This window comes from Oryctolagus cuniculus, chromosome 6, assembly GCF_051225735.1.
Source record: "Oryctolagus cuniculus isolate XC-2025 breed Fujian yellow rabbit chromosome 6, ASM5122573v1, whole genome shotgun sequence".
NCBI lineage: Eukaryota > Metazoa > Chordata > Mammalia > Lagomorpha > Leporidae > Oryctolagus > Oryctolagus cuniculus.
In genome coordinates, this window is record NC_142872.1 from 138,548,131 (window position 1) to 138,574,840 (window position 26,710).

Sequence of the window (26,710 nt, forward strand, 5' to 3'; positions counted from 1 at the left end):
ATATATGTTATATACTTTTAGTTGTTTCAAAAGACACAATATAAAAACCAAAATGGCAAAATGTTAACAATTGTCAAGCCTAGATAGGCCCCAATGGACATCCTCTTCTTTTGACTTTGGAACATATTTAAAAAAAAAATCATAAAAATTTTAGGGGGAATATTCTCTTGACCCAACATCCCCCTCTAGTTATTTCATTTTGTAGATTTTTTTTAGTGAAACTCCTTGCTATAGTTTGAATATACCTTCCCAAAGTCCATATATTGGAAACTTAATCCACAAAGTGACAGTGTTTGCCTTCATATTGAATGGATTAATGGGTCTGTCATTGCAAATGCCCACATTTTATAAGTTCAGTACTGTCACCATCTCTCTCTCTCTCTCATACATGGGTAAAATCACAAATATTCATGTGTATGTCCTTTTGCATCATACTCTTGCCCTTCCTGCCCCTTGGTAAAGATGATGCAACAAGAAGGTCCTCACTCTATAGATGCCAAGCCCTTGATCATGGCCTCCTTATCCTCCAGAACTATAAAAAATAAATCTCTGTCCCCTATAAATGACCTACTCTCTGGTTATCTGTCATAGCAGCATAAAACAGACTAAGAAAATCCTGAAAAGAGTTATCTATATTCACTATCTGCATTCCTCCAAGTCTCTCAAGCTCTCATGCCGACACCAAAACTCCATTTGCTAAGGTTACAGTGACTTTCACATTGCCATGTATTTGTATAAATGTTGGTGAACCCCAGTATTTGTCTTATTCCTATCTATGCTCACTGTCTTACTTAAATCATCCAGTCTTAAGGTTTTCAAAAACATCTATATGCTGGGGCCAGTGCTGTTGCACAGTGGGTTAACTCCCTGGCCTGAATTGCTGGCATCCCATATGGGCGCCGGTTCAAGACACTGCCGCTCCACTTACAATCCAGCTCTCTGCTATGGCCTGGGAAAGCAATAGAAGATGGCCCAAGTCCTTGGGCCCCTGGACCCACATGGAAGACCTGGGAGAAGTTCCTGGCTTCGGATTGGTGCAGCTCCAGCCGTTGCGGCCATCTGGGGAGTGAACCAACGGATGAAAGAACTCTCTCTCTGTCTCTACCTCTCTCTGTAACTCTATCATTCAAATAAATAAATAAATCTTTTTTAAAAAAATCTATATGCTGATGACCAATACTTTTGTCCTCAAAGGTATTAAGGTGTTCTTTCTCAATATCTCTAGACTATGTAACAAGCTACACTTCTCTGAATCCTGAAGACCACATAATAGGAGCAACTGGGATTTCTGCCCATTCCTTCTCCATTGCAAAATAAAGAGGAGATTAGCTGTTGGGAAGGTCCAAAGTCTGGCTACAATATAAAAACAGCAGAAGAGTAGATAAAAGAGATATTCTGTAAATTTTGATGGAAGCCAAATATCTACCTTTGAATTAAGGATATCTGAATTGATTTGGTGGATGTGAAATTTAATAGGAAATACTTGCATCTGCATGTAACTTGAACCAATTAAGGTATTTACAATCAAATACACTGGAGATCTCCAACATAAATATTCTTTAATTCTCAAAACTACTCTCTCCATTTTCACTGTTCCTCCTTGAGATGTTATGACTGGGGTATTTTAATCCTCCTAATGGGCTTTTCCAGCTGAGTAAAGCAAAATCAATTTAGGAAAACCCTAATCTATCACCTATATGTATAAGTTTCTGAAAGATGTCATGAGATGTAAATTTTATCATATTATTCCTTTGCTTTAAACTTCTTAACAGATTTCCATTAAACACAGCATAAAAGAATCTCCATAATCCCTGTCAATCCCTGTCTGCCTCTCATTCTGTTCACTTGAGGTCTTCTTAACACAAAGCAGTGATGGGTGTTTTCAGCTCCAGTCTTCTTGAAGACAAAATAGACATTCTAAGTTAATGTATATACAAAAGAATAAATTTAAGCTCATTCATGCTGAGTCAATAGACACTCTTTATAGCGATGTCAAAGTCAGTCAATCAGCATTGCATTATCTTTGGCAAATGACAATATAAGTGAAGTAACTTCTGTGTTATCTTATTAGGTTCATCTATAAAATGGAGATGGCAATGATAGCTTTTTATGCCATAGACTTCTTAAAAGACTGAATGTGTTAGTACATGTCAATAACAGCATAGTGCATGGCCATAATTTTAAAAATCAGTAATTTAAGAAATTTCCATTTGTCTCCATTTCCTAGATGCATATTAGAGGGGCTAAGTATCTTATCCCCATGCTACAACTTCTAAGTAGTAAAGCCAAGATCTGAACATAGGCAGTCCTTTTCCCATATCATATTGAATATTACAGACTGTACACCATACTGAATATTACATATTTGCTATTTGTTACTATATCAGTTCTAATAAAACATATATCCAAGCTTCTGAACAAAGGAGAAAAATGTGTCAAGTAAGTCCTATCACTGTAAGAAATACATCCTTCATGGATGGATTAAAAAGCAAAAAGAAAAAAAAGTGTTAGCTCCGCATTGATGACACCTATAATTAAACTGGGGATTTAAAAAAGAGCTGCAAGAATGCCACTCAAATCCCAAACAGATTTGCAGACACGTACGTTTTACCTGGTTTATTTATGTTATTCCCTTTACCTAGGGTGCCTTTCTCACCTTTTCTACCTGGCAAAATCCAGCTCATGCCACAGATATTATTTTTAAGAAACTGTATTCTATCTTTCCAGAAATAAAAATCCTTCTTTGTTAAATTATTGGTTTTATTTATAATTCTTACATATAGTCTCAAATAACCTTAAATATTTTATTTCCCTTACAATATCCTAGAAGATCATTGATAAGAATGTTATATTTATTTATTTTTACTTTTGCCATCCATCTCAGTGTTCATGAAATATCTGATTAATTGGATTGATTTTATTTTATTTGAGTGTTGGGTTCAATGAGTACATCAAAAACGATGATTGTGTCTTAATAAATAGTTATGCCTAATTCATTTTTCATATATTGCTGTCACCTACTACAGGATCTCAAAAATAATCATCACTGAAATAAGTTTAGTAATTAATGAATAGATGGATTTATTGTTAAATTACCATGGAGAAGACTTGAATGAATTTGGTATATTTAAAAAATGAATTTTAGAAAACTGGTATGCCTTCAACTAGACCCTAATCATTGGAGTCTTGCTACCAACTTTCCAAGTTGAAAACTAGGATAACTCTTCCGTTGTTGCAGATAGGGGCACAAACTTGCTAATTAAACCCTAGTACAATGTTTTACAAGGCAAATCACATGAAATCACCACACATATCATGACTGAACAAATGGAAAGTTATTTTACATTATCATAGAAAGGAAACATACTTCAAAAAAAAAAAGAGACTTAAATGTTTTGTAGAAAAAACAAAACCCAAGATTTCTTTCAGAAAATAATGATCAGATTTAGTTGATATTCTAATTTTATATAATAGAAAAAAGGTTAATGTTTTATGGCTCCATCATGCTATAACCAAACATAATGAAACATCATCTAGTGAAAATTTTCAAAAGTATAGTACAATACATAAAATAAAAGCTACCCATCACCTTTTGAAACATACTCTTTGTAAACTGATTAAAACATATGAAGTGAAAAAATTATTACCCACACAGTGAACATATCAATGATTGAATTGGATTCAAAGAAAGCTACAGTAAATGTACTTGGATACATTGCAAAGACATAGAAAAACAACTTGTACCCAGAAATTTCATCTAGAGGAGGCTAATAATTCCATAACCCCTTTCTATAAAACTCCAGCTTGAGAGGAAACATTTAAATTTTGCAACCTTTCTAAAGCTCTAAGTTCCTTTTCTCTGTTTTCTCAGTAATTTTCCTTGACATTTTATATGATTATCAAGTCTATTATTTATTTAAGTAAACACACTAGCTCATACTTGAACCCATATGTTTCTTCTTGACTCTGGATTTTATTTATGGTGCCTGTTTTATAACAATTTTGTATTTCCATAGCAACTGTGTTGGAATAATAAACAGAGGAGAGAGACTTCAGCTGTTTTATTCTGAATTGGTGGGGCTGTATTTAAGAAGGGTAGGTTTGAGCTAGAGAGAAGTAAAACACAGAAATAAAGTTGGAAATAACAAATTCATTTTATTTCATACCATTGGCTAAAGACTGAATGCATTTATTAGGCAAAAGATCACAGTCCTACTCTCTTAGAGTTACCCTAAACCTACTAATGCCACTTAACTTTCCGCTGATGTGTTCCTTACCAAACAATGCACTGTTACTAATGAATAGTTCTAGCTTGTTCCAGTGTTCTTTTTACTGTTTTCTAAACCTTAGGTACATTTGAACACATCTTAGCTAAGTGCATTACCAGATGACAAACAATAAAAACAACTATTAGGAATAAACCTCTGTACTAATGCCTTGCATACTTTCTGCAATTACTTTCAATAGTGAAGCTAAAATAGAAAAAAATACATATATACAAAACAAATAGACATATTGGATTTATAGAAGTGTGGAATTAGAAATGATTTTGAAATTTTTTTGCCTAATGAGAAAATGACCTTTTCTTCCAGTTTCAAAGAATTTTAGATACTGTCAATCTATTGCAGCTTCAATTAAATCCTGCCATCTCCTGAGACACGGCATCAAAATCTAATTCAGTTACAAGTAGCAATAACATTTAATTATCTCCTCTAGTTATCTATATTACCAAATGATAGTATTTCCTGAGAGCCACAGATGTCACTGTTGTAAGCAAGAACTATTTTGGGATATGTATAGGGTATCAAAATTACACTGACTTAGTTAATGCTTTTATTTTTATAGCTCATATTTATGTACAGCCAAAATCTGTTCCCATTCAAACCTGCTTCAAATAAAAATACTGGTAATATGTTCTTTCAAGGAACATTACTTGAACCTGCATCTCAATGTTCTTATTTATACATGGCAAGACCATGTTAAGCATATAGTAAACACAGGGAAAATATTAGATTTGATTTGTTGCAACAGATAAAATATTTATTATCCAGCACTAATATATACTAGAGAACAATAACCTTCTAGTTAAATAAAAACTTACTAAAATAAAATACATCATTAGCTTATCTGATGATAAGGTTGATATACATTATCTTTATAGGTTAGTATCATAATATTTTTCTCTTAAAACACAAATTAGAGGTCTATTTTTATCCCCACCCAAACACACACACATTTCTTTCCCAGCTATATTTATGAATATGTCCAGATTTAAGTTACTTAGATACAGTTGACAGAGTGTTCTGCACATTTCTAAACTTGAATATATCCAAAGCTGAGGAGAATTTACCCATCATTCATACAAAGAGCAAATTCTTCTGGTACATTGGCAGTTCTTTTTTATGTGAGATCCTCACTATCATAATTGTTGAAAGTACATAACTCTGAAACATAAATTCTCCCCTCTATGCCTCTCTTCTGTAAGTCAAACTCTCCCTTAAAAATGTTTGCATGCTCTATGTAATCCCCAAACCTAACACATCTTTTAACTTTCCAAGAAGCAGAAAGATGTTAGACCGAAACAAAATTCAGTGTCAGAACATGAGGCCAAATATGGGGAATGAGTTATTGTTAGGAGTCAGCTATTTTGAGTCCTCATAAAATTCAAAAAAAAATTACCCAAAGATATGTGAGACTCTAATAACACAGATGATCATTTTAGAGAATTGCCATATAGGTAGTTTAGGGCCACCTCTGATTAACTTGGTTTATGGTGATCACATAGTAAACTTACTTTACATGGTCTCATGCTCAGAATGAGCCCCTGTGATATGACAAAGATAATGGAAGACACACAGAGGCTATAAAAATAACTGATATGTGGCCTCAACCTTCAAGAGTTTCTGCAAATTTTCTTTGTTTATAAATTCCAGATGAATTAGAAGGGCTTCAGCCCACAGTCCTCAATGTAATTCCCTATTAAGAAATACCTATTTAGTTCCACTAATTCTTGTGGATACTCAGCTTCTATTGGGTACATTTTCTTCATTTTCATCTTATTGAAAAAAAACAAAGAACTTGGGCCAGTGATTATTCCTGTTGAGATCAGAGTTTCATTACATACTGGGGAAATCTTTATTTTATATACAAGATTTATTATTTTCTTACTATATTCATTCTTTAAAAATTTTCCCATTTTTCTAAAATAATTACAATCTCATTTTAGTAGTCTATTTAGTCTATTCAGACACCTTCATTGGTGCTTGGTTGGTTTAACCTATCAGACTTGAGGGCTGTATGTTAGTAATCACACAGTAATGCATTATAGACTAAGGAATAATGTGAAAGCTCAGGCTGAGATGTCAATTATCAGCTTATATTGGCATTAGGTTCTACTTGAATTGACTCTATTCTGCTCTGGAGTACAGCGTTATTCATATAAATGAAAGTAAGTTGAAAGCGTGAAAGTAAAGGAAATTGTCTATATTATACATTCATTTCATTAACTCAAAATGTACTGAAAGTATTCCATATGCTAAATACTGATGTAGATAAAAGGCTCATTCAACATAGTGTGATGAGATCTAGAAATGCAAAATACAGAAAATCTTATGGAACATGTAGAAAGGACATTTAATGCACTCTTGGGAGGTCAAAGAGAGCTTATCATAATAGATAAATAAGAGGAATTGATCAATTAAAGTGAAGAGTTAAGCCAAATTATGAGGTTGGAGTGCAGGGTAAAAAACACATTCAGAATTTATATGGAGAACAGTAGAATAAGCTAGAGGATGATGTCATCAAGTCTGTATCACAGGAGGCTTATTCTGATTCCACTATTGGATTTGAATAAACAGAGGGAATGAAGTGTTGTTTGTGGTATCATAATAAAAGGTAGATAATATAATCTTGAACTATGGTTGGGTCACAGAATTGGAAGCCCAACACTCTAAAATAAAAAGACCGGTGCTGTGGCGCAGTGGGTTAAAGCCCTGGCCTGAAATGTGGGCATCCCATATGGGCTGCCGGTTCTAGTACTGCCTGCTACTTTTCTGATCCAGCTCTCTGCTATGACTTGGGAAATTCGTGGAAGATGGCCCAAATGCTTGGGCCCCTATAACAACGTGGGAGACCCAGGAGAAGCTCCTGGCTCTTGGCTTTGGATTGGTGCAGCTCCGGCCGTTGCAGTCATCTGGGGAGTGAACCAGTGGACGGATGACCACTCTCTCTGTCTCTACGTCTCTCTGTAATTGTCTTTCAAATAAATAAAATAAATCTTAAAAATAAAATAAAATAAAATAGACTGTCCCAGCAACTAAATAATCTTTTGTTTTCTCACTGTAGTTTTTAGTTCATATTCTTAAATATGAATTATTGGTTTGCTTATGCCAACAGATGTAAGTTTGGCCATTTGCATACACTAAAACTCAATATAATATTTAACTTTTGAAAACAATTTAAAAAGTTTTATTTATTTATTTTATTTGAAAGTCAGAGTTTTAACAGGAGGAGAGACAGAGAGGAGAGATTTTCCATCTGCTGGTTCACCCCACAAATGGTCATGACGACCATTGCTGGGCCAGCCAAAGCCAGGATCCAGGAGCATCACCTAGGTCTCTTACGTAGGTTCAGGGCCAAAGCATGTGGGCTGTCCTCCACTGCTTTGCAGGCACATTAGCAGGCAACTGGATCACAAGTGGAGCATCTGGGATTCAAACTGGTGCCCATATGTGATGTCAGCACTGCAGATGGCAGCTTAACCCACTATGCCACAGTGCTGGTCAGATTATTTTTAACTTTTGAAGTACAGGAAAGGCTTTTCATCTGGTGTGGTGGATGATTTTAAGATAACTCCCTGATATCTGTCTTCTTGCATTCGTGCCTCAGTGTAATCCCTCCCACCCCCCCCCCCACACACACCCCGCTTTGAACATGGATGGGAATTGTGATTTGTTCCTATATGCCTCCTTGAGATTATGTTACATATTGTAAATTATCTTCCCAACCAACTCATTGGGGAGACTACTTGCTGGCTTGATGAAGTAAAGCAGCTGTTAGAGCAAAGCTCACATAGTAAAGAAATGTGGAAATAGCTAAGCAATGAGCTGAAGCATTCAAGGATCCATTTGCTTCTAATATACCCCTACAAGTTTGGAAGAGGACCCTGAAACTCATGTAAGAATTCAGCCCCACTCAACAGCTTGATTGCAGGCTGAGATCCTAAAAAAATAGGGTCCAGTTAAAGCATGCCAAGAATCCCAGCTCACAGAAACTGTAACAGTAAATGTGCTGCTCAACACCTCCCAGCTTGCAGTTATCTGTTACTGGTAAGGAAAAAAACTATTATAGCTCATAACAATATTGAAGATATGGGAGGGAAAGCTGGAAGCAGGAAGTTCAGGCGCAAAGATGGAGGTGAAAATGACACATATAATAGCTGAAACATGAATCTTTGTGTCAGAAAGAGCTGATTTCAAGCTTTTAATCATTTTGTAATTAATTCAGTTACTTGGAAACATGAAATAATATCCTCCCTAGTCACTTTTATATTATAGGGCTATTATAATCAAAACAGCCTGGTACTTACATAAAAACAGACATGTAGATCAGTGAAACAGAATAGAAAACTCCAGAAATAAATTCATGTATCTACAACCAACTAATCTTTGACAAATGAGCTAGCATCATTCCCTAGAGTTCTTCAACAAATGGTGTTGGGAAAATCAGACTTCTGCATGCAGAATAAGTTTGAACTTAAGACCTGAAATCATTAAACTACCAGAGGAAAACATAAAGGGGATGCTACAAGACATTGGTTTAGGCAAAGACTTACTGAATAAGAACCCAAAAGCACAGAAAACAAAAGCATAGATAGACAAACTGGATTACATCAAGCTAAGGAAACAGTTAACAAAGTGAAGAGACAACCTACAGCATGAAAGAAAATATTTGCAAACTACCCAGACTATATAAGGAGCTCAGGAAACTCAACAACAAGAAAATAAACAATCCAGTTGAGAAATGGGCAAAGGGGGCCTGCATTGGGGCATAGCGCATTTGGCTGCCATCTGTGAGGCAGCAAATACTGATCCAGCTCCCTGTTAATGGGAATAGGAAAACAGTGGAAGATTGTTCACCTGCATGGGACCCTGCTACCTGCAAGGGAGACCTTAATGCAGCTCCAGGCTCCTGGCTTTGGCTTGGCTCAGCTGTTGTAAACATTTGGTAAGTGAACCAGCAGATAGATTTCTCTCTTTTGCTGTCTCCCCCTCTCTTTGCACCTCTGCTTTTCAAACAAACAAATAAATCTTTAATGATAAAGAAATGAACAAAACATATGAATAGACATTTTCAAATGAAGAAATACAATGGTCAACAGAAAAAATGCTCAGGGACACCAACCTTCAGGTGAAACACAAATACAATACACAAAGAAGTATCACTTGGTTATTATCCAAAAATTTAAAAGAAAAAATGCTGGTGAAGTTATGGACAAAAGGGTACCCTAACAAACTGTTTGTGGGAATGCAAATTAGTTTAATCATTATGTAAAACAGTATGGTAATTCCCAAGAAAAGTAAAAAAAAAGGTCTAATTTATGACCCAGCTATCCTAATTCTGGGAATATATTCAAAGGAAGTGAAATCAGCATATGAAAGAGATAACTATACTTCCATGTATATAACAGCTCAATTCACAATAACAAAAAATATCGAATCAACCTAGATATCCACCAATTGATGACTGGATAAATAAAATGTAACATACATACATGATGTATATATATAATTGTATATATTGATATACATGATGGAATATTACTCAGCCATAAAAAAGATTGAAATCCTGGCATTTGGAACCAAATTGATGGAACTGGACATCATTACACTAAATTAATAAGGCAGACTCAGAGGAGAAATATTACACATTTTCCCTTATTTGTGGAAGTTACTGTATAGAGAATACAAAAAAATGCAAGAATGCCATGATATTTGATAGACAGTTATAAACATTCTTTCACTGAATCATACCATGTACTTGATAACATATACTCCTTTTTCTACACTGTGATATTTGTGATATTAATATCAATTTTCAAAAAAATAATATGAGTATGTATATAATGTCTACATATGAAGTGAATGGTACATATGAAGCAAAATCTTAACATTTGCTAAATTTTAAAACTACAAGTAAGCTGATAAAAATAAAATACAAAAGAATATATGAAAGAAAACTGTGTATGTGTATAAATCATATATATACATGGTTTAGCACAATTCTTAGCGTAAAATATTATTATACTAGTGTGTTCATCTTTGTGAGGAAAAATGACAGCTGGGCAGATAATTGTGGTGAGAATGTAAGTGGTGATAATTTTCAGCAATAGTTTCAGGTGGTATGTCTCAGTGACTACTACAATATGGATGGAAAAAGAGGGAGGAACAAGTGACAAAATACACAATTTCTAGCTTGGAAGACTGAGTAAGAACGATGTTATAATTGAAAGAAAAAGTGTAAAAGGAAAAGTTGATTTGGCTGAGGAGATAATGAGTTCTGTTTTGGCAGTGTGAAGTCAATGTGCCTGTGGGAGGACATCCATATGGAGACATCCAGTGTACAGCTGGAAATGCAGACTTAGTACTCAAAAGAGATCTGGGTATAAGGACATATTTGTAGATAGTTAAGAATTACGTCACCCACAAACTACTCAGTGTTCATACACACATAAACACACATATACAATTCTAATACTATTTTAGTAAAAACATGGGAAATATATTCTTTTAGTAAACAATTGTGTGCTACTTTAATACACAGAGTCCATGATGGAAAATATAGTTAATAGCAAAAGGGTCCTCCCTTCTTGCAGTGAAAGATGAATGAATAGTAAATCTCCAAACATAAGGGGGATTGTAAAGTTAACAAATATTATTAAGTCTCTTACAGGGGCTGACAAAATGATTCTAAGGTCATGCCCCGTCTGTTATCTACTTTTGTAGATAAAATTTGCTTGGAGCACAGCCATTCATTTCCATATTCTCTATTTCTGCTTCTGTGGCAGAGTCCAGTAGATGTAAGTGGCCTACCAAGCCTAAACATTTACTAAATGCACGTTACAGAAAAAAAAACCTTGTTCTATCATATAGAAAAGGTAGTCTTCCAATTATGAAATGTCTGCAATACTGACTAACTTGCTAGTTCAGCCATATTTTCTATACATGGGTGGGTGTCTGATGTATGTAATTTTAGTAAAGCAAACTGAACGCTGAGATGAAATAAGTAATTTATTTAAAGATGAATTGCCTTTTCAAAAGCATTTTATTGTTTCATTTCTTGAATTATTTATTAATACATTTTTCGTTTTAAAGCAGTTTCAAATTTACAGAGAAATCACAATGATCGGATTTCCCATATACTCCAAACACCCAGTTTTCCTTATTGTCAACATTCATTTTTAATCTAAAATATAAGTATCATTATATATCATCTAAAAAGTCAGAGCAATGAGAACAAAATGTAAATGTGTAATGCAGTAATCATTTTTTTTTTACTTATGATTAAGGGAAGATGTTACTTGTCCAAGGTCAGATAAAAAAATCAATGACACATGAAATTAGAAATAGGAGTGGATGTGCTAAATGGGAGATTATGAGGATGAATGAATTAATGTCTTTAAAATGGCTTTAAAATGTGTGGGCTTCTTATAATGTGTAGACTCTTGCCTAAGGCAAATCATTACTAATATTTAACTTAATAATCCACTTTCTAAAACATGTCCTTTCATTAGTGCCTTGTTTATTTGAAACATGGTTTGGCTTGGTGTATTTGTATGCTGAGTGAAGAAATGCAAGAAAAATAACAATGGAAATTCTTGCAACATTTGAATTTTTGTTTTTTAAATGTGGAAATAAGTAAAAATAGGACAATGTATCTTATTTTAGAAGTTACTTCTACTTTGTTTTTGCTTTGTGCTTTTGAACATTTAATTGCTTCATAAAAAGGTGACCAATATTTATTCCTTAAACACATCGTTTATGGGGGCCAGTGTGGTGGAATAGTGGACTGAGCCTCTGCCTATGGTGCCTTCATCCTTTATGGGCACTGGTTCTTGTCCAGGTTGCTCATCTTCCAACTCAGCTCTCTGCTAATGGCCTGAGAAAGCAGTGGAAGATGGCCCGAGTGCTTGGGGTCTTGTACCCACATGGGAGACCCAGAGGAACTTCGTGGCTCCTGGCTTTGGATAGCCCAGCTCTGGCCTTTGAGGCCATTTGGGGAGTGAATCAGCTGATGGAAGACCTCTCTCTGTCTGTGACTACCTCTCAAGTGAATAAATGAAATCTTAAAAAAAAAATCCTTTCTGGAAAAATCATTTAAATATAAAATACCTTCACTGAAATACCATTTTCTTTGTTAAAAAAAAAAAAAAAAAAAAAACACGTGAAACCCTCATCATGATCACTAAGTGATTTTCTTCCTTTATCTGATCTCCTTTCTTCTATCTTGCTGATTGGTAATGACTGCTCATTACAGTTATCAGGCATCATGATCCATAGTGATATGGCAGCTGAGAGAGTGGCATGCAATAGAAGAGTTGAGCAAGTAGCATGTGTTCAGCAGTTCATGATGTGATTTATATGTCTTGTACAATATAGATGTGATTATCTTCATTTTCCATTTGAGAAAATTTGACAGGAAAGAGACTTGAACAACTTGCCAAAGGTTACATGACTTAAGGAAGGCCAAAAGTATGGGGCTGGCATTGTGGCACAGTGGGTTAAGCTGCCAACTGCAATGCTGGCATCCCATATGGGTACCAGTTCAAATCCTGGATATTCCACGTCCAATCCAGCTCCCTGCTAATGTGCCTGGGTCTTGCTAATGTGGCTTGGAAAGCAACAGGGGGCAGCCCAAGTACCTGGGCCCCAGTATCCACGTGGGAGATATTTTTCTCCAATAAAAACAGAGGGTAATCATAAGGCATTCTCTAAAAGTATGTATCAAATATAGCTGAAGTCATATTTCTTTTCAACTCTATCACAGCCTAATCAGAGACTGTGATATGTTGCTATGACTGAGCACAGCACTCCCACTCAATACAATGTGAAAGTCACAGCTTGCCTCAAGGTTTGTGTACAACGTCAAATTTTTTATGGATATCATATCTTCACTGATACTATATGACAGAATCCTTTTTAGAAGTATAAGATAAATTTGTAGTACTACTATATTTTATAAAAACATTACTCTGAAACAATAATACAGAGGTTATGGTCAAATTTTGATGAAAATAAAATGATATATATCGTTCATCTAATAATCAGTGTCAAGATAAATGTCACCAAATTCTTCCAAAAGGAATTCAGAAACACCAGCCGCCTTAAACACTAAATATGAATATGGGATTTTATCTATTGTCTTACTTACTAAAGATCCAGGTGTCTTATATAACTATTTATACATGGCTCTTTGGAGTAAATGTTAGTATTAGTTTTATATTTGGCATATAATTTAAAAAATCATCTGTGATTTTCTGTGAACATACCCATCATGTACAACCTTGAGCCAGGGAAAGACTATCTAGTTTCCAAATAATTGAAGTCAAAGCAAATATTTGGAATACAACTTACTGAAAATTTGGCCATTATATATAACTTAAGCCTTCTAAGGTACTGTAAACAAGACTAATTCTTAATAATGCACATAGAAACAAGACTGCCTCAAGCTATGTGCAGCCTGGTATACATTTAGTAATTTAAGAGGAGGTTTTAACTATGTATGATTTAGCCCTTATAGAGCCTCCTAGATGCTAGTGAGAAACAATGGCACTGGAATGAGACAAATCTCTATACAAATCACAGTTCTACCATTTACAAATGTTAATATCAGATAAGATTTTAACATTTCTAAGACTAGGTTCTTCTAATAATAACTGAAGAGAATAATAATGTCAAGATTATAGTAAGGATTGGATAAATTTATATGAAGGGGCTTAACAGATCCTCACAACATTAGGGTTTTATATGGGATTATTCCCTACTATAGTTGGTTTTATAAACTAGACCAATGTTCTGCAGTTACAGCAGATTACACTCAATACAGTAAGAGTTAAAATAACATAAATTCTAAATTCTTTCCTTATATTAGGGATTGACCTAGGTATTTGATATACATGGATAATCTCTTTTAATCTCATAACTAGGTGCTACAGTTGCAACTATTTTGCAGATGAGAAAAATAAATTTTAGAAAAACACTTAGGCTCAATATCAAATGGCTAGGTATCCTGGCCCCATTTGGACTATTCTAAAGATTCTCATAAGCAGTCCTTTGGAAATAGTTATATAAAACATGTAAATGAAATAATTTGGGAAAGGGTAGAAATTCCAAATCTAGCAACAGTAGAGAAAATAAAAACAAAAAACACAGAAGGAATGCACCCTACATAGCTTCTTGGAAAACATGTTCTGATAACATGATGCTTATCACCTCCCAACTTCAAGTCTTAGTGGATGCTAGTGTTATTTCTATATAAATCTGTGATTTGAAAAAGAAATTTCATCTGTTACATTGCAGTTTTTTTTTTTTTTTTTTTTAATAGGCAGAGCTGACAGAGGGAGAGAGAGAGACAGAGAGAAAGGTCTTTCTGTTGCCGTTGGTTCACCTTCCAATGGCTGCCGTGGCTGGCATGCTGTGGCCGGCACACCACGCTGATCTGAAGGCAGGAGCCAGGTGCTTATCCTGGTCTCCCATGGGGCGCAGGGCCCAAGGACTTGGGCCAACCTCCACTGCACTCCCGGGCCACAGCAGAGAGCTGGCCTGGAAGAGAGGCAACCAGGACAGAATCCGGTGCCCTGGCCGGGACTAGAACCCGGTGTGCCGGCACCGCAAGGCGGAGGATTAGCCTAGTGAGCCGCGGCACCGGCCGCAGTTCATCTTTTACATAACCTTATGAGGTTATGAAAACAACCTCATCACTATATAATCTTTCAGACACTCATTAACATCGAAGATCATAGTTTTTGGCTTGATTTAGGGCTCCACATAAATTCCCACCTCTGTAATTGGACAAAATATTGAATAAGGCAAGGAGGATACACTCTTCTTCACTCTCATTTTCATGTTCCCATGTGGGGCATTTTTTAGCACGAGCAAAGATTAAGGGGCCTGAACTGAGAACTAATACTAATTTAGTTGACTTTAGAGCATATGCACATTTACATAGAACTGTAAACCATTCTGAAATTTCCAATTCAATTGAAATTAAACGTTTGTGAGAATTTTCAGTAACTTCATGAAATGTGTATAAAATGGACATTTGCCTCTTGTTCCCTCATAAAAGTAAGTACTGATAACCACTGAATGACTGGTGGCCAGAAGAACTTCTTGCCCCTTATTTTCTAATATAAATATGAAATGACTATAAGTACTAATGAAAATGCTGTTCAATTTTTATACAGAATATTTTTCCTTTTATCAGTCAAAAATTAATTTCCAAAGGTAATGACATGTTAATCATTGCTCTTTTTATCCCACAACATGAAATGAACAACCATCTTAATTCATCTATCATAAATCAAGATCATGATAGCCCTTAAATATCTATTCTTCATTTGACACATTTGCTCTAGCAATAATCTTTTATGGTTATTAATCGTTATAAAATATCATCAAAACTTCAACTGGAATACACTATTGATAGATTACAATTCTATGTTCTGTGAGCTCTCAAAATATGATTCTACATATATTTATCTATTTCATTCCTTACTTCTATCATCTGAAAATAAATTTAGAAGCATGGTTGCTTGACTAGAGCAGTAAAGGAGTTAACATGAGGTACACCAGACTGCCATGTTGAAAGAGAAATGGAAAAATTAATATAAATAAATGAAGAAATTCAACAGATTATAAAAACAAAAAAACGAAGGGTGTATAACCATGCAACTTCATGGACAGTGACTACACATACAAGCAAATGAAAGCAGCTGACCACGTACCCACACACCTTGGCAGAGGTGCACTCCACACTCGCCGGCCACCACCAAGACAGATGATCTCTGATGTTCCTTCTAGTCGATAACCCAATGAACAGGAGAAGGTCAGAGTGTCACCAACCCCAAAGCTGAATCCAATTCGGTTACCATACTGAGGAATTCCAGGATCTTCACAAGGTTCAAGGTTGTATTCTATAAATTAGGAAGGAGGACAGAGAAAATTCTATTGGTTATACCTATTATTTGCAAATTGAGTATATTTAATGCATAGTCATATTTTTAAAATATATTTATAACCATGGAAACATGCTATTAGTGCACATATTTCCTTCTTTTGTGAAAGATCTAATAGCTTAATGAGCACTTTCATACATGAAAATCAACATTGATAAGAAAATATCATCTTCTGTCATTCTGAAACATAAATTGAAAATGTAACTATTTATCTAATATCCTTTCCTCCACATTAGTAACATTTCCATTTCATAGATTTTTGACTTATAATAATGGGAAAAGAAATTTATATTTACAAACAAAAATAAGATTTGAAATTAAATAATTTCCACTTTTGAAATAAATTTTACTTACTAGTTTTAATTTAAATGAAAAAAGTTATTGTATTTCTGGTATAAAAAGAGTTCACATAATTCATACATATATTCTGAAAAACATATAATTCGAGATGCAAAGGGCTATGTAAGTGCCTGCACATATGAAATTGTTTTATTGCAGATTTATTTAAGAATTTTTTCTCAAGCAGTGAATGATCATCATGAAAATGAAGAACCAGGCGGGCGCCGCGGCTCAATAGGCTAATCCTCTGCCTGCGGCGCCAGCACTCTGGGTTCTAGTTCCAATTGGGGCACCAGTTCTGTCCCAGTTGCTCCTCTTCCGGTCCAGCTCTCTGCTGTGGCCAGGTGCTTTGGCCCTGCACTCGCATGGGAGACCAGGAGGAAGCGCCATTTGGAGGGTGAACCAACTAAAGGAAGACCTTTCTCTCTGTCTCTCTCTCTCACTGTCTAACTCTGCCTATCAAAAACAAACAAACAAAAAAAGAAAATGAAGAACCAAAAAAGTCTTCAGGGTATGAGGGTATAGTTGATTAAAAAATAGCATAATTTATATACAGTTTAAGAAGTAGCCTTATTAAAAACAGTCTCAGAGTATCTACTTCATAATTACAATAGAGTAGGAGGTTTTATTTATGTTGATTAGCTAATGTTTTAAAAATCTATTTGGATATATTTTAATATTCCAGATTAAAGTAATTATACTCATTTACTTATTTATAAGATAAGCATGTCCTTATAGACACTGTAATACTAATTTAAGAATGTGGTTGGTGCTTATATCATTAATTTGTGGAAAAATAAAATTTCAAAAATAGAATTAATAAGTTTATTTTGATGCAAAAATTTTTGAAATACATGGAAAATTTTTTCATAATACACATTTTCATGACTTTCAGAAGACCTTTCATGTATATATGTGTGTGTGTGTATGCACATTTTAATGTGAGAAAGTTGGCATTCAATTTATTTATTAATTTCTATCTGTATTAAGAAATAATTATCTGTCTCACTATTCTATTCCACTAGAAAGTAGAACCATATATGGTAAGATTACTTCTTATTCTCTTTGGTCTTAGACACATTTTTCCCTGTAATCGAAGTCATGCTATTGTTTATAAATGAAATTATAAAAAAAGGAGTAACTATGTTAATTTGAAGAAAAAGTTAAGGTTATCTTAACCTTGGCCTGTTCCTATACATTTCCAAGACACATAAGACCAGAATATCATTGGTTTAATTAACATTTCATTTTCTATTCTAACTGAAACTATAAAATATACATTTGACTTTTCACTCAAAGTTCACTAAGACATTATCTAGTTTTCTTCTCTTAATTCTGCAGGAGTGTAAGATAGGAAATGTAATTGTTGTACTTCTAGTACATTTTTAGGGACTTAATTTATTTTTTGCTTTTGTCTAAATGTTTTTATTACTAATCTTTAAGGTATTTCAAATTTCCTTAAAATTTGTTGACAGATATTTCTTTCAATTTTCTTCTACTTTAAAAATCGTTCTTCATTTTCGCTAATTCTCCCTCTTTAGCCATAAGTGGTGTTCATACTTTTAAAAACTTTATTGAGGCTGGCATTGTAGCGCAGCAGGTTAAACCACCACTTGTGATGCCAGTATCAGAGTGGGGGTTCAAGTTCTGGCTATTCGGCTTCTGATTCAGCTTCCTGTAAGGTGCCTGGAAAGGCAATAGAAGATGACTTAAGAACTTGGGCCCCTGCCACTCAGGTTTGGGAGACCAGAATGGAATTCCTGGTTCCTGGCTTTGGCCTGGCCCATACCTGACAGTTGCCACCATTTAGGGAATGAGCCAGTGAATGGAATCAATCACTCTCTCTCTCCCACTCTCTCTCTCTCATTCTCTGCCTTTCAAATAAATAAATATTTTCTAAAAACCTTGATTTTTTAAAAGGCTCTAAAGAAATATTTTGTTTGTTCCTTTATTTTCTCACCAGAGAACGTAATGTTGAATCCTTCATATGATATTGAAAAATCTGAAATGAAGCGCAGTTGAGCCCTGAAATTTCCATAGAGCCCAGCATTGATTGTTGAAGGAAGTTCAGAACCAGTCAGGCGTGCTAGTGGTTGAGTAAAACTACCATTCTCTGTGATCAGTAAGTAGTCATGATGGTCTTCCAAATGAAATGTGTGGAAATTGAACTGCACACCTATTAAGAAATGCAGTAAAATAAGATTTACTAGGCATATCAGTAATACACAAAAAGTTATTACTAAACTAAAACCAGTATTCTTATAAATTATTTTTCTGAAAATGAAAAGCAGTGCTATAAATATTCCAAAAACATATTATGGTATTATCCTTATTTTTTGTGCTTTCTTCAGTTTCCTTATGTGAGATATAGTGAGTTATGCCTCAGAAACTGCTTAAAAGTAAAATTCAAAAATCAATGCCTGAAACAAAAACAACTGAGTGTTCAATTTCAAGGGAAATACACATCCTTTGTTTATAACAGAGGGACAGTTTCCTGGTGAATATTTTACATGCCTTCTTAGTAAAATTTCTTCCTCCAATTTCCTCAAAAAAAAACATAAAAATAGTGCTTAATAACATAAATATCAACTTCAAAAAATTCTTTAGAGAGAAACATAGAGCATACAAAGGAGGTATTATTTATTAAAGGAATGCAATGATTTTTCACCCTTTTTTATATATTTCAATATATACATATACTGGAAAAAAACATACAGATGTTCATCTCATTAAATTTCACAAACACAACTTTGGAAACAGCACTCAAACCAAAAGGCATGACATTATCAAAATCTAAAGAACAACATTCTATTTTGTGAATATACCAATTCATTTATCTGTTCAACTGCTGATGTCTTCTAGGTAGTTTACACTTTATCATGAGTTTAGATAATGCCTCTGTTAATATTCATGTATGATTTGATGAACATATGTGCTTATTTCTGTTGGGTAAATATGTAAGAGAGGGATTACTGAATCACCAAGATAATAATGCATGCCCAGTTTTAACAAATAATATGTTACAAAGCAGCTATGCTGATTTACATTTCCATAGGCAAGTATGGTTGCTCTACAGCTTTACCAGTACTTGACCATTTGGGGTTTTCACATCTGTTTCATTCTGGTGAGTATGTAAAAGTTCATATTATTTTTTATTGACACTGTCTAGAGCACATATAGAACACTAACAACTTCATTCTTTCACATACACATACACAAAGCATCTTGTGTATAAGGTACCATATGGAATGAAGTATGACTACCACATGCATTCTTCCTCTTGTCGTGTTTTATTATTATTAATAATAATGATAATCACTAAAATTTCTATTGAGGAAATTCTAATCCTCAGAGTGGGGTGGGCATTTGGCACAGAGGTTAAGTTGTGACTAGGGATGCTCACATCTTGTATCAGAGTCTGGGAATTAGAGTCCTGGCTCCACTTCCAACCCAATTGCTGCTGATGAGCACCCTAGGAGGCAGTAGTTGATGGCTCAAGTACTTACGTACATGCCACCCACCCGGGAAATCCAGATTGAGTTCTAGGTTCTCAGATTTGGCCTGGCTTAACCCTATTTCTGGCATTTGGAATCTAAACCAGCAAATAAAACATATTACTATTTCTTTTTCTCTATCTCTGTCATTCAACAATTAATCAAATAATAAGTTTTTTAAAAACTTCAGTAATATTTATTCATTTACATGTTAGTTCCGAATTCTGGGAACTGCTGGAGTCTCCACTGTTTTAATATACAAAAGTGATATGAAAACAAATAAACTGAATATACAGGCAATGACAAAGCAAGATTATTATTGCTTTATGACATGGGAAAGATTTGAATTATTGAAGATACTATTTTGAAATGCCTTTTCAAAATACAGTAGATTTTCTTTTTCTTCTCCACAATGTGCAGGAATAAGAGCCATTTTAAAGGAAGTAAATATAGGCTTCATCAATAGAAATTCTTAGTAGTGAGATTATGTTTGTTCTGGAAAAGCACATTTTCAGAGATACTGATATCCTTTGATATCAATAAACTGGTATATTTTCAAAGAAAGTTGATTGGAATGGTGATTAAAATGAAAATATCTTGTGATCAAGAAATGAAGGAACTGGGAGTATTTTGTTTGAGAAGAAAATACTTGGGATAAAGGTGCAAGGGTAGAGAAAAACATAGTGGTGCCAGACTGTGAGTTGGTATGTTTGAGGACATTTAGGATAGAGTAAAAATTGGGGGTTTTTGGTTGTTGTTGCTGTTGCTGTCCTCTAATTCTATAGGGCAGAACAACAATAAATGTTGTAGAATAATTTTGAAGTGATTGGATCTGTACAAAAGCTAGGTAGGTTTTCTCAAGTAAGCTTCTAATCAATAAAAGTATCTGTATTGCAGCAGTTCATCATGTTTCTGGAACACCACAGAAATGAGTGTGCTGGCTGTGAGAAGTCGGACTCCATTACTTAAATGATTTCTCCCAACTTCAAGAGTACCTTTCATATAACTTTGATTATACTTTGGAAGAGCTGTATCTCAGAGGATCTTGGTTAGCTCTGAAAAGAAAGGCCTCTAAATCTGCATTTCTCGCCATGTAAATACAGATTTAATTAAAACTTGCAACCTGTTAAGATGCAAAACCTAAGTGCTAATTAAACCTCTATTTACATAGCAAGCAGTATGTACCCCTCCACTTTCTTGTATAGTATCAAGGAATGTATTTTAAAGCCTATTAATCCACTGTACACAGGAATAATAGAATACTCTGGTTAACTTCCAGCAAAGAGATTTGTATTCTGGATATCAACAAAAATCATAGTTTACAAAGTCTACCTCAAGCCTGATGACCAGTACCACAATATTTAACATTTTTTCTCAGTAACATTTAATGTACTATAGAAATCTAAACATAACAATCACTTATATTCCTCACTTCCCCAATAAAATGATGTATATTTTTAGTAAAGGTTAACTCTTTGTTAAAACACCAATACAGTTTTTATTTTAAAAAATTGCAATAGTGTTTTCACATTGCTAGGAATTTTTTGTTTGTTTTAGATTTTCTATAGTAAGTATAATATAATAGTAAAATCAGTAATGGCATTATAATAACAGAGCTAAAAGAAAAACTACTTCTTGAAAGTAGTTTTTTAAAGAAATAAATTATTTTTAATAGATTAGGCCATGGAGATTTACAGGTTAATAATTTTCATTCATATTTATTTTCATATATTAGGATGATCATTTCCCACTGTTAAATTGTTACACTGATCAATAGCATTGTTAATTTGCTAATTGGTTGTATTGCATGAATGAACCATATTTAGCACTACAGAGTCTTTCATTTACGTGTAAAAGGACATTTATTTACATCTACTACAGCACAGTGTAATTTTACACTTCAAAGTTCAATTATGTGAGATACATCTTCAGCTAGATTTTAGAGAATTTGAGATGTAAGAACATATAGAATTGTTATAAATTTATATGGGACTATAGTTATAATAAATAAACATAAATAATTTATAAACAAGCACATATAAAATGTGATATTTGCTTTACAATTGGCTCAGCTCTTCAGAGCATCTTTGGATTCCTCTTGGAAGTTCTGAAATCGACCATACTATACCACAGACAAAAGCCATCCTATCTGAGATTTTGTTAATATAATATTCCAAATGATATTAGTTATTTTATCAAAAGAAAACAAATATCTCATATCGCCATTATGACAAAAACAAGAGCACATCATAACATTCTAGAAAATTAATTCCAGTCTTCACTGTAGTTAATTAAACTGAACTTTGTTTTAGCAGAGTTTAGTACTGTGCTTCTGCTCATGGAAGATGACTGTTAAGGACTAGGAAATAATAAAAGTCCCCATGAAAATTCCGAAGCTAGCCCAATTCTGATTGCTTGAGGTAAAGTACCTTTTCCATGGGTTACATCAACAGTCCAGGTACAATTCAGAGAATTTGGGTAAAATTCTGGGTAACCAGGTGATAAGATTGTTCCACTAGGCCCTCTAACGTCTCCTCCACATAATGCTGAAAATATAAAGAAATACAGTGTGAACAATCAGAGAGAGGCCAACACTGAACAAATCTCTTACCTGGTCTCTTGAAAAAGGATGAGTCCCATTATCTTTGCCTAAGCCACTTATTGGTAACAACATAAATTTTAAGACCTCTTCTTATATAAGAAAATCATTTCAACCATCATAGCACTAGAGAAGACAACTGGATGAATACTCTCTGAGTAGTAGTACTGGCCCCAAGTAAACATAGATCAACTCACTACATTTAAATTTTATGTACAAACTTACAGATTGCTAAATATAAGCAATATTAGCATGTGAAATTAATTGTTTAGGAGCCCCTCCTATTTTCTTTTAAAGATTTGATTTGATTTATTTATTTGAAAGGCAGAATTACAGAGAGAGAGAAGAGAGGAGAGACACACAGAGAGAAAGAGAGAAAGAATCTTCCATCCTTTGGTTCACTCCCCCATGGCTGCATTGGCCAGGGCTGGGCAAGCGGAAGCCAGGAGATTCTTCAGTGTCTCCCATGTGGGTGACAGAGGCCCAAGGATTTGGGCCATTCTCTGCTGCTTTCCCAGGTGCATTAGCAGGGAGCTGGATCAGAAGCAGACCAGACAGGACTCAAACCAGAGCCCATAGGAGATGACAGCACTGCAGGCTGAGGTCCCAAGTTCCTCTTATTAAGCATGAAGGAAATGAATTATTACTGATGAAACATAGTCATAAATATTTCTAGAGGGATATGTGTCATTTTTCATAGGATTCCTTTAAAACAGCAAAGTAAATTGTCTAAGTTTTGGAGCTTGCTTCTAAAGTTCTACATTTCTTTTATTATTATTTTTTCAATGTTATTTGAAAGTTAGTTACACAAAGTCAGGGACAGAGAGAAAAAAAAGAGCGAGGGAGAGTGAGAATCCTTCATCCAGTGTTTCACTCCCCAGATAGCTGTTATGGCTGGAACTGGGCCAGGCTGAATGCAGGAATCAGGAGCCTCTTTCAGGTCTTCCCATGTGTGGAGGGGTCTAAATACTTAGGACATCTTCTGCTGCTTTTCTCAGGCAATTAGCAGGAAGCTGGCTCAGAAGTAGAGCAGCTGGAACAGAAACCAGTACCCACTAATGGATTAGCATTATAGGCAGAGGCTTTGCCCACTATGCACAATGCCATGTAGAATGAAAAAAGAATTTTTTTAAAAAGCACAGATTTGTAACTAAATTTCCCAAATTAATATAAATAAATAAATAAATGTTTATGAACTTAAGTCAAATAAATTAAAAGTTGATTTAACATTTGATTATTTGAGAACAAATCATTGTACAATGTTTTCCATTATATCTCCAATCACGAGTGCTTATGATCTGTCAGAAAATTTTATCAATGGTAGAAGTTAGTAAAGACATAGGTAGACATTGGTGTAGTAGTTAAGTTGCCACTTGGGACACTCTCATTCCAGGTCTTTCATGCCTGGTTCAAGTCCCAGCTCCTGTCTTTCTGATCCAGCCTCCTGATAAAGCTCATCCTGGGAGGCAGCAGATGATGGCTTAAGTACTTGACACCCAAGTGGGAGACGCAGATAGAGTTCTGGGTTCAGAGGTTTAGCCTGGCTGGTCATGGCTGTGGTGGGCACTTCAGGAGTGAATGAGTGGATGGATGATTTCCCTGTGTCTGTCTCCTTCAAATAAAATGTTCAAGTCTGTAGTGCCCCATGCCTGATCTAGCTTCCTGCTAATGCACCTAGGAAGGCAGCAGAAGATGGTCTCAGTGCTTGGGCCAACTACCACTCACTTGGGGGACCCGGATGGAGTTCCAGGCTGCTGGCTTGGGTCTGGTCCAGCCCTGGCAGTTACAGCCATTTAGGGTAGTGAACCAGCAGAGAGAAGATTTTGTTCTGTGTCTTCCTCTTTGTAACTCTATCTTTTAAATAAATAAGTTTTTTTTTTTAAAGGAAAATGCTCTACTAGGTTAAAACCTGTATTCCCATTTGATAGAACTTTATCTCATACAACTAGAATAAAACTTCTCAATGAACAGAAGGATGAAAATTAGTTAAATTATTGCCAAAAATTCAAAAATGTTAAAAAAGACCAGCATATCAGCCAGGTGCTCTTCTGTGAGCATGTGTGCACATGTGTATTATGAGGATGTGTAGGGAATAGAGGGAAAGTTTTTCTGTACGTCCACATCCTGCTATCTTTAGCTGGGGGGTGGGGATGGCGATAATGTCTTGAGAATTTCCTGTCTGCAAGGTGTAGAAGTTGAGAAGTTAAAAGGACATTCTTGGGCCAGCGCTGCAGCTCACTAGGCTTATCCTCTGCCTGCGGTGCCGGCACCCCAGGTTCTAGTCCCGGTTGGGGCACCAGATTCTGTCCTGGTTGCTCCTCTTCAAGTCCAGCTCTCTGCTGTGGCCCGGGAAGGCAGTGGAGGATGGCCCAAGTGCTTGGGGCCTGCACCCACATGGGAGACCAGGAGGAAGCACCTGGCTCCTGGCTTTGGATCGGCGTGGAGCACTGGCTGCAGTGCACCAGCCGTGGCGGCCATTTGGGGGGTGAACCAATGGAAGGAATACCTTTCTCTCTGTCTCTTTCTCTCACTTTATAACTCTTCCTGTCAAAAAAAAAAAAACAAACAAACAAAAAAAAAAAGACATTCGTCAAGTGAAGGATTAAAGTACTAAGTAGTATATAATGTATAACACATTATAAAATTTAAGAGGAGTGATCCACAACTAATATATTAATAATTATGTGAAACACAGAGGGAGGGTGGAGGTCCAGGGCAGCAGTTAAGATATTGCTTGAGATGCCCATATTCCATATCAGAAGGCCTAGGTTCAAATCCTGGCTCCAATCCAGTTTCCAGCTTCCTGCTAATGCCTACTCTGGGAGATAGCAGGTAATGGCTCAATATCCCTGCTACCCACGTGGGAGATCTAGATTGAGTTCTAGGCTCCTTGCTTTGGCCTGGTCCAATCCCAGCTACTGCAGGCATTAGGGAGTAAATAGAGGATAAGAACATACTCTCTCTGTGTGTTTGTTTCTGAATTTCAAATAAATAAAAGTAAATAATTTTAAAAAAATACACAGAGCAGTCTTTTAAAACGTTCAATTTCGTGCTATGAGAAGTATGCCACATTGTTCTTTCTTAGATTTGAATAGTTGAACAACTTCTGTTTTCATTTTTTTAAAACCAGTCAGAGTTCGATTTCTGTCAGTTATAATCACACGAACATTGACTATTACAAATAATATTGTACAAAATTCAAGGAAGGCATGTTGTTGATTTCTTTAAACCTTGTTATAAAATACAAATTGGCCTAAGCTGTTCCTAAAAAATGATGATACTGACAGTACTTGAAAATTTAATCACTACATGACAAATGTGATCTCCCACCATAAAAAAAAAAATGTACAAAAGTTGGAGATAGTCCTATAAATAGAAATTAAAGCCTAGAACTAAATAATGCATAGATTTACATTGACTGTGCTTTATGATAAAGTAAATCTGAAAACACTTCTCTGTCTTAGAAACATTTTTTCTCACTATATTTTCATATACGGATCTTGAAAAATTAGGATCTTTGTTGAATTCTCATAGAAACAGAAAAATAAAAAAGGACACTGGTATATTACCTATGATAATTAGTAACTTGCCATCACAAGGCAGCCTGGGTAAGTTGCTATGATGCTGTGTAGCAAGTTAGAATTGCGGGGAATAAACTGCGCTTCTGTCTGGACTAGTGCAATTGCCTTCCAGAGCTACAAGTGAATGTGCATTGTTTGTATGTACGGGGAACAGAGGGAAAGCGAATGCTGTGCTCTTTCACTGCATTCGTCTGATGTGAACTTGGCGTGTGCAATGAATGCTCTTTCTCAGACTATCTACAAAATGTATTTAAAATGCTAACAACAGCACACACACACACACACATAGACATATGCATATGTATATACACATAAATGCATTATATTTTACAGCATTTTTAGGCATAGGGAAATATCTGATTATCAATATTATTTTATTAATATTTTGATAGCATAAGTTGTCAAAATTCCAGAGAGTCTTTATAAACTATGAAACATTTATACTTATGTTAAACTTCATATTTTA

The 26,710-nt window shown here is 35.0% G+C and overlaps 1 protein-coding gene across 3 annotated transcripts in view; it reads right to left on the minus strand.

Moving 5' to 3' along the window:
- The window catches only part of CSMD3 (CUB and Sushi multiple domains 3), a 1,281,859-nt gene that overhangs the window by 379,727 nt on the left and 875,422 nt on the right, over positions 1 to 26,710 (minus strand). For all 3 annotated transcript variants that reach the window (XM_051844770.3, XM_051844772.3, XM_051844771.3), the window contains 3 exons: positions 22,494 to 22,610; positions 18,531 to 18,746; positions 16,001 to 16,189 (listed from right to left, as the gene is read on the minus strand). In XM_051844770.3, the coding sequence (XP_051700730.2) occupies positions 16,001 to 16,189; positions 18,531 to 18,746; positions 22,494 to 22,610 (522 nt within the window). The remainder of the gene's footprint in view (positions 1 to 16,000; positions 16,190 to 18,530; positions 18,747 to 22,493; positions 22,611 to 26,710) is intronic.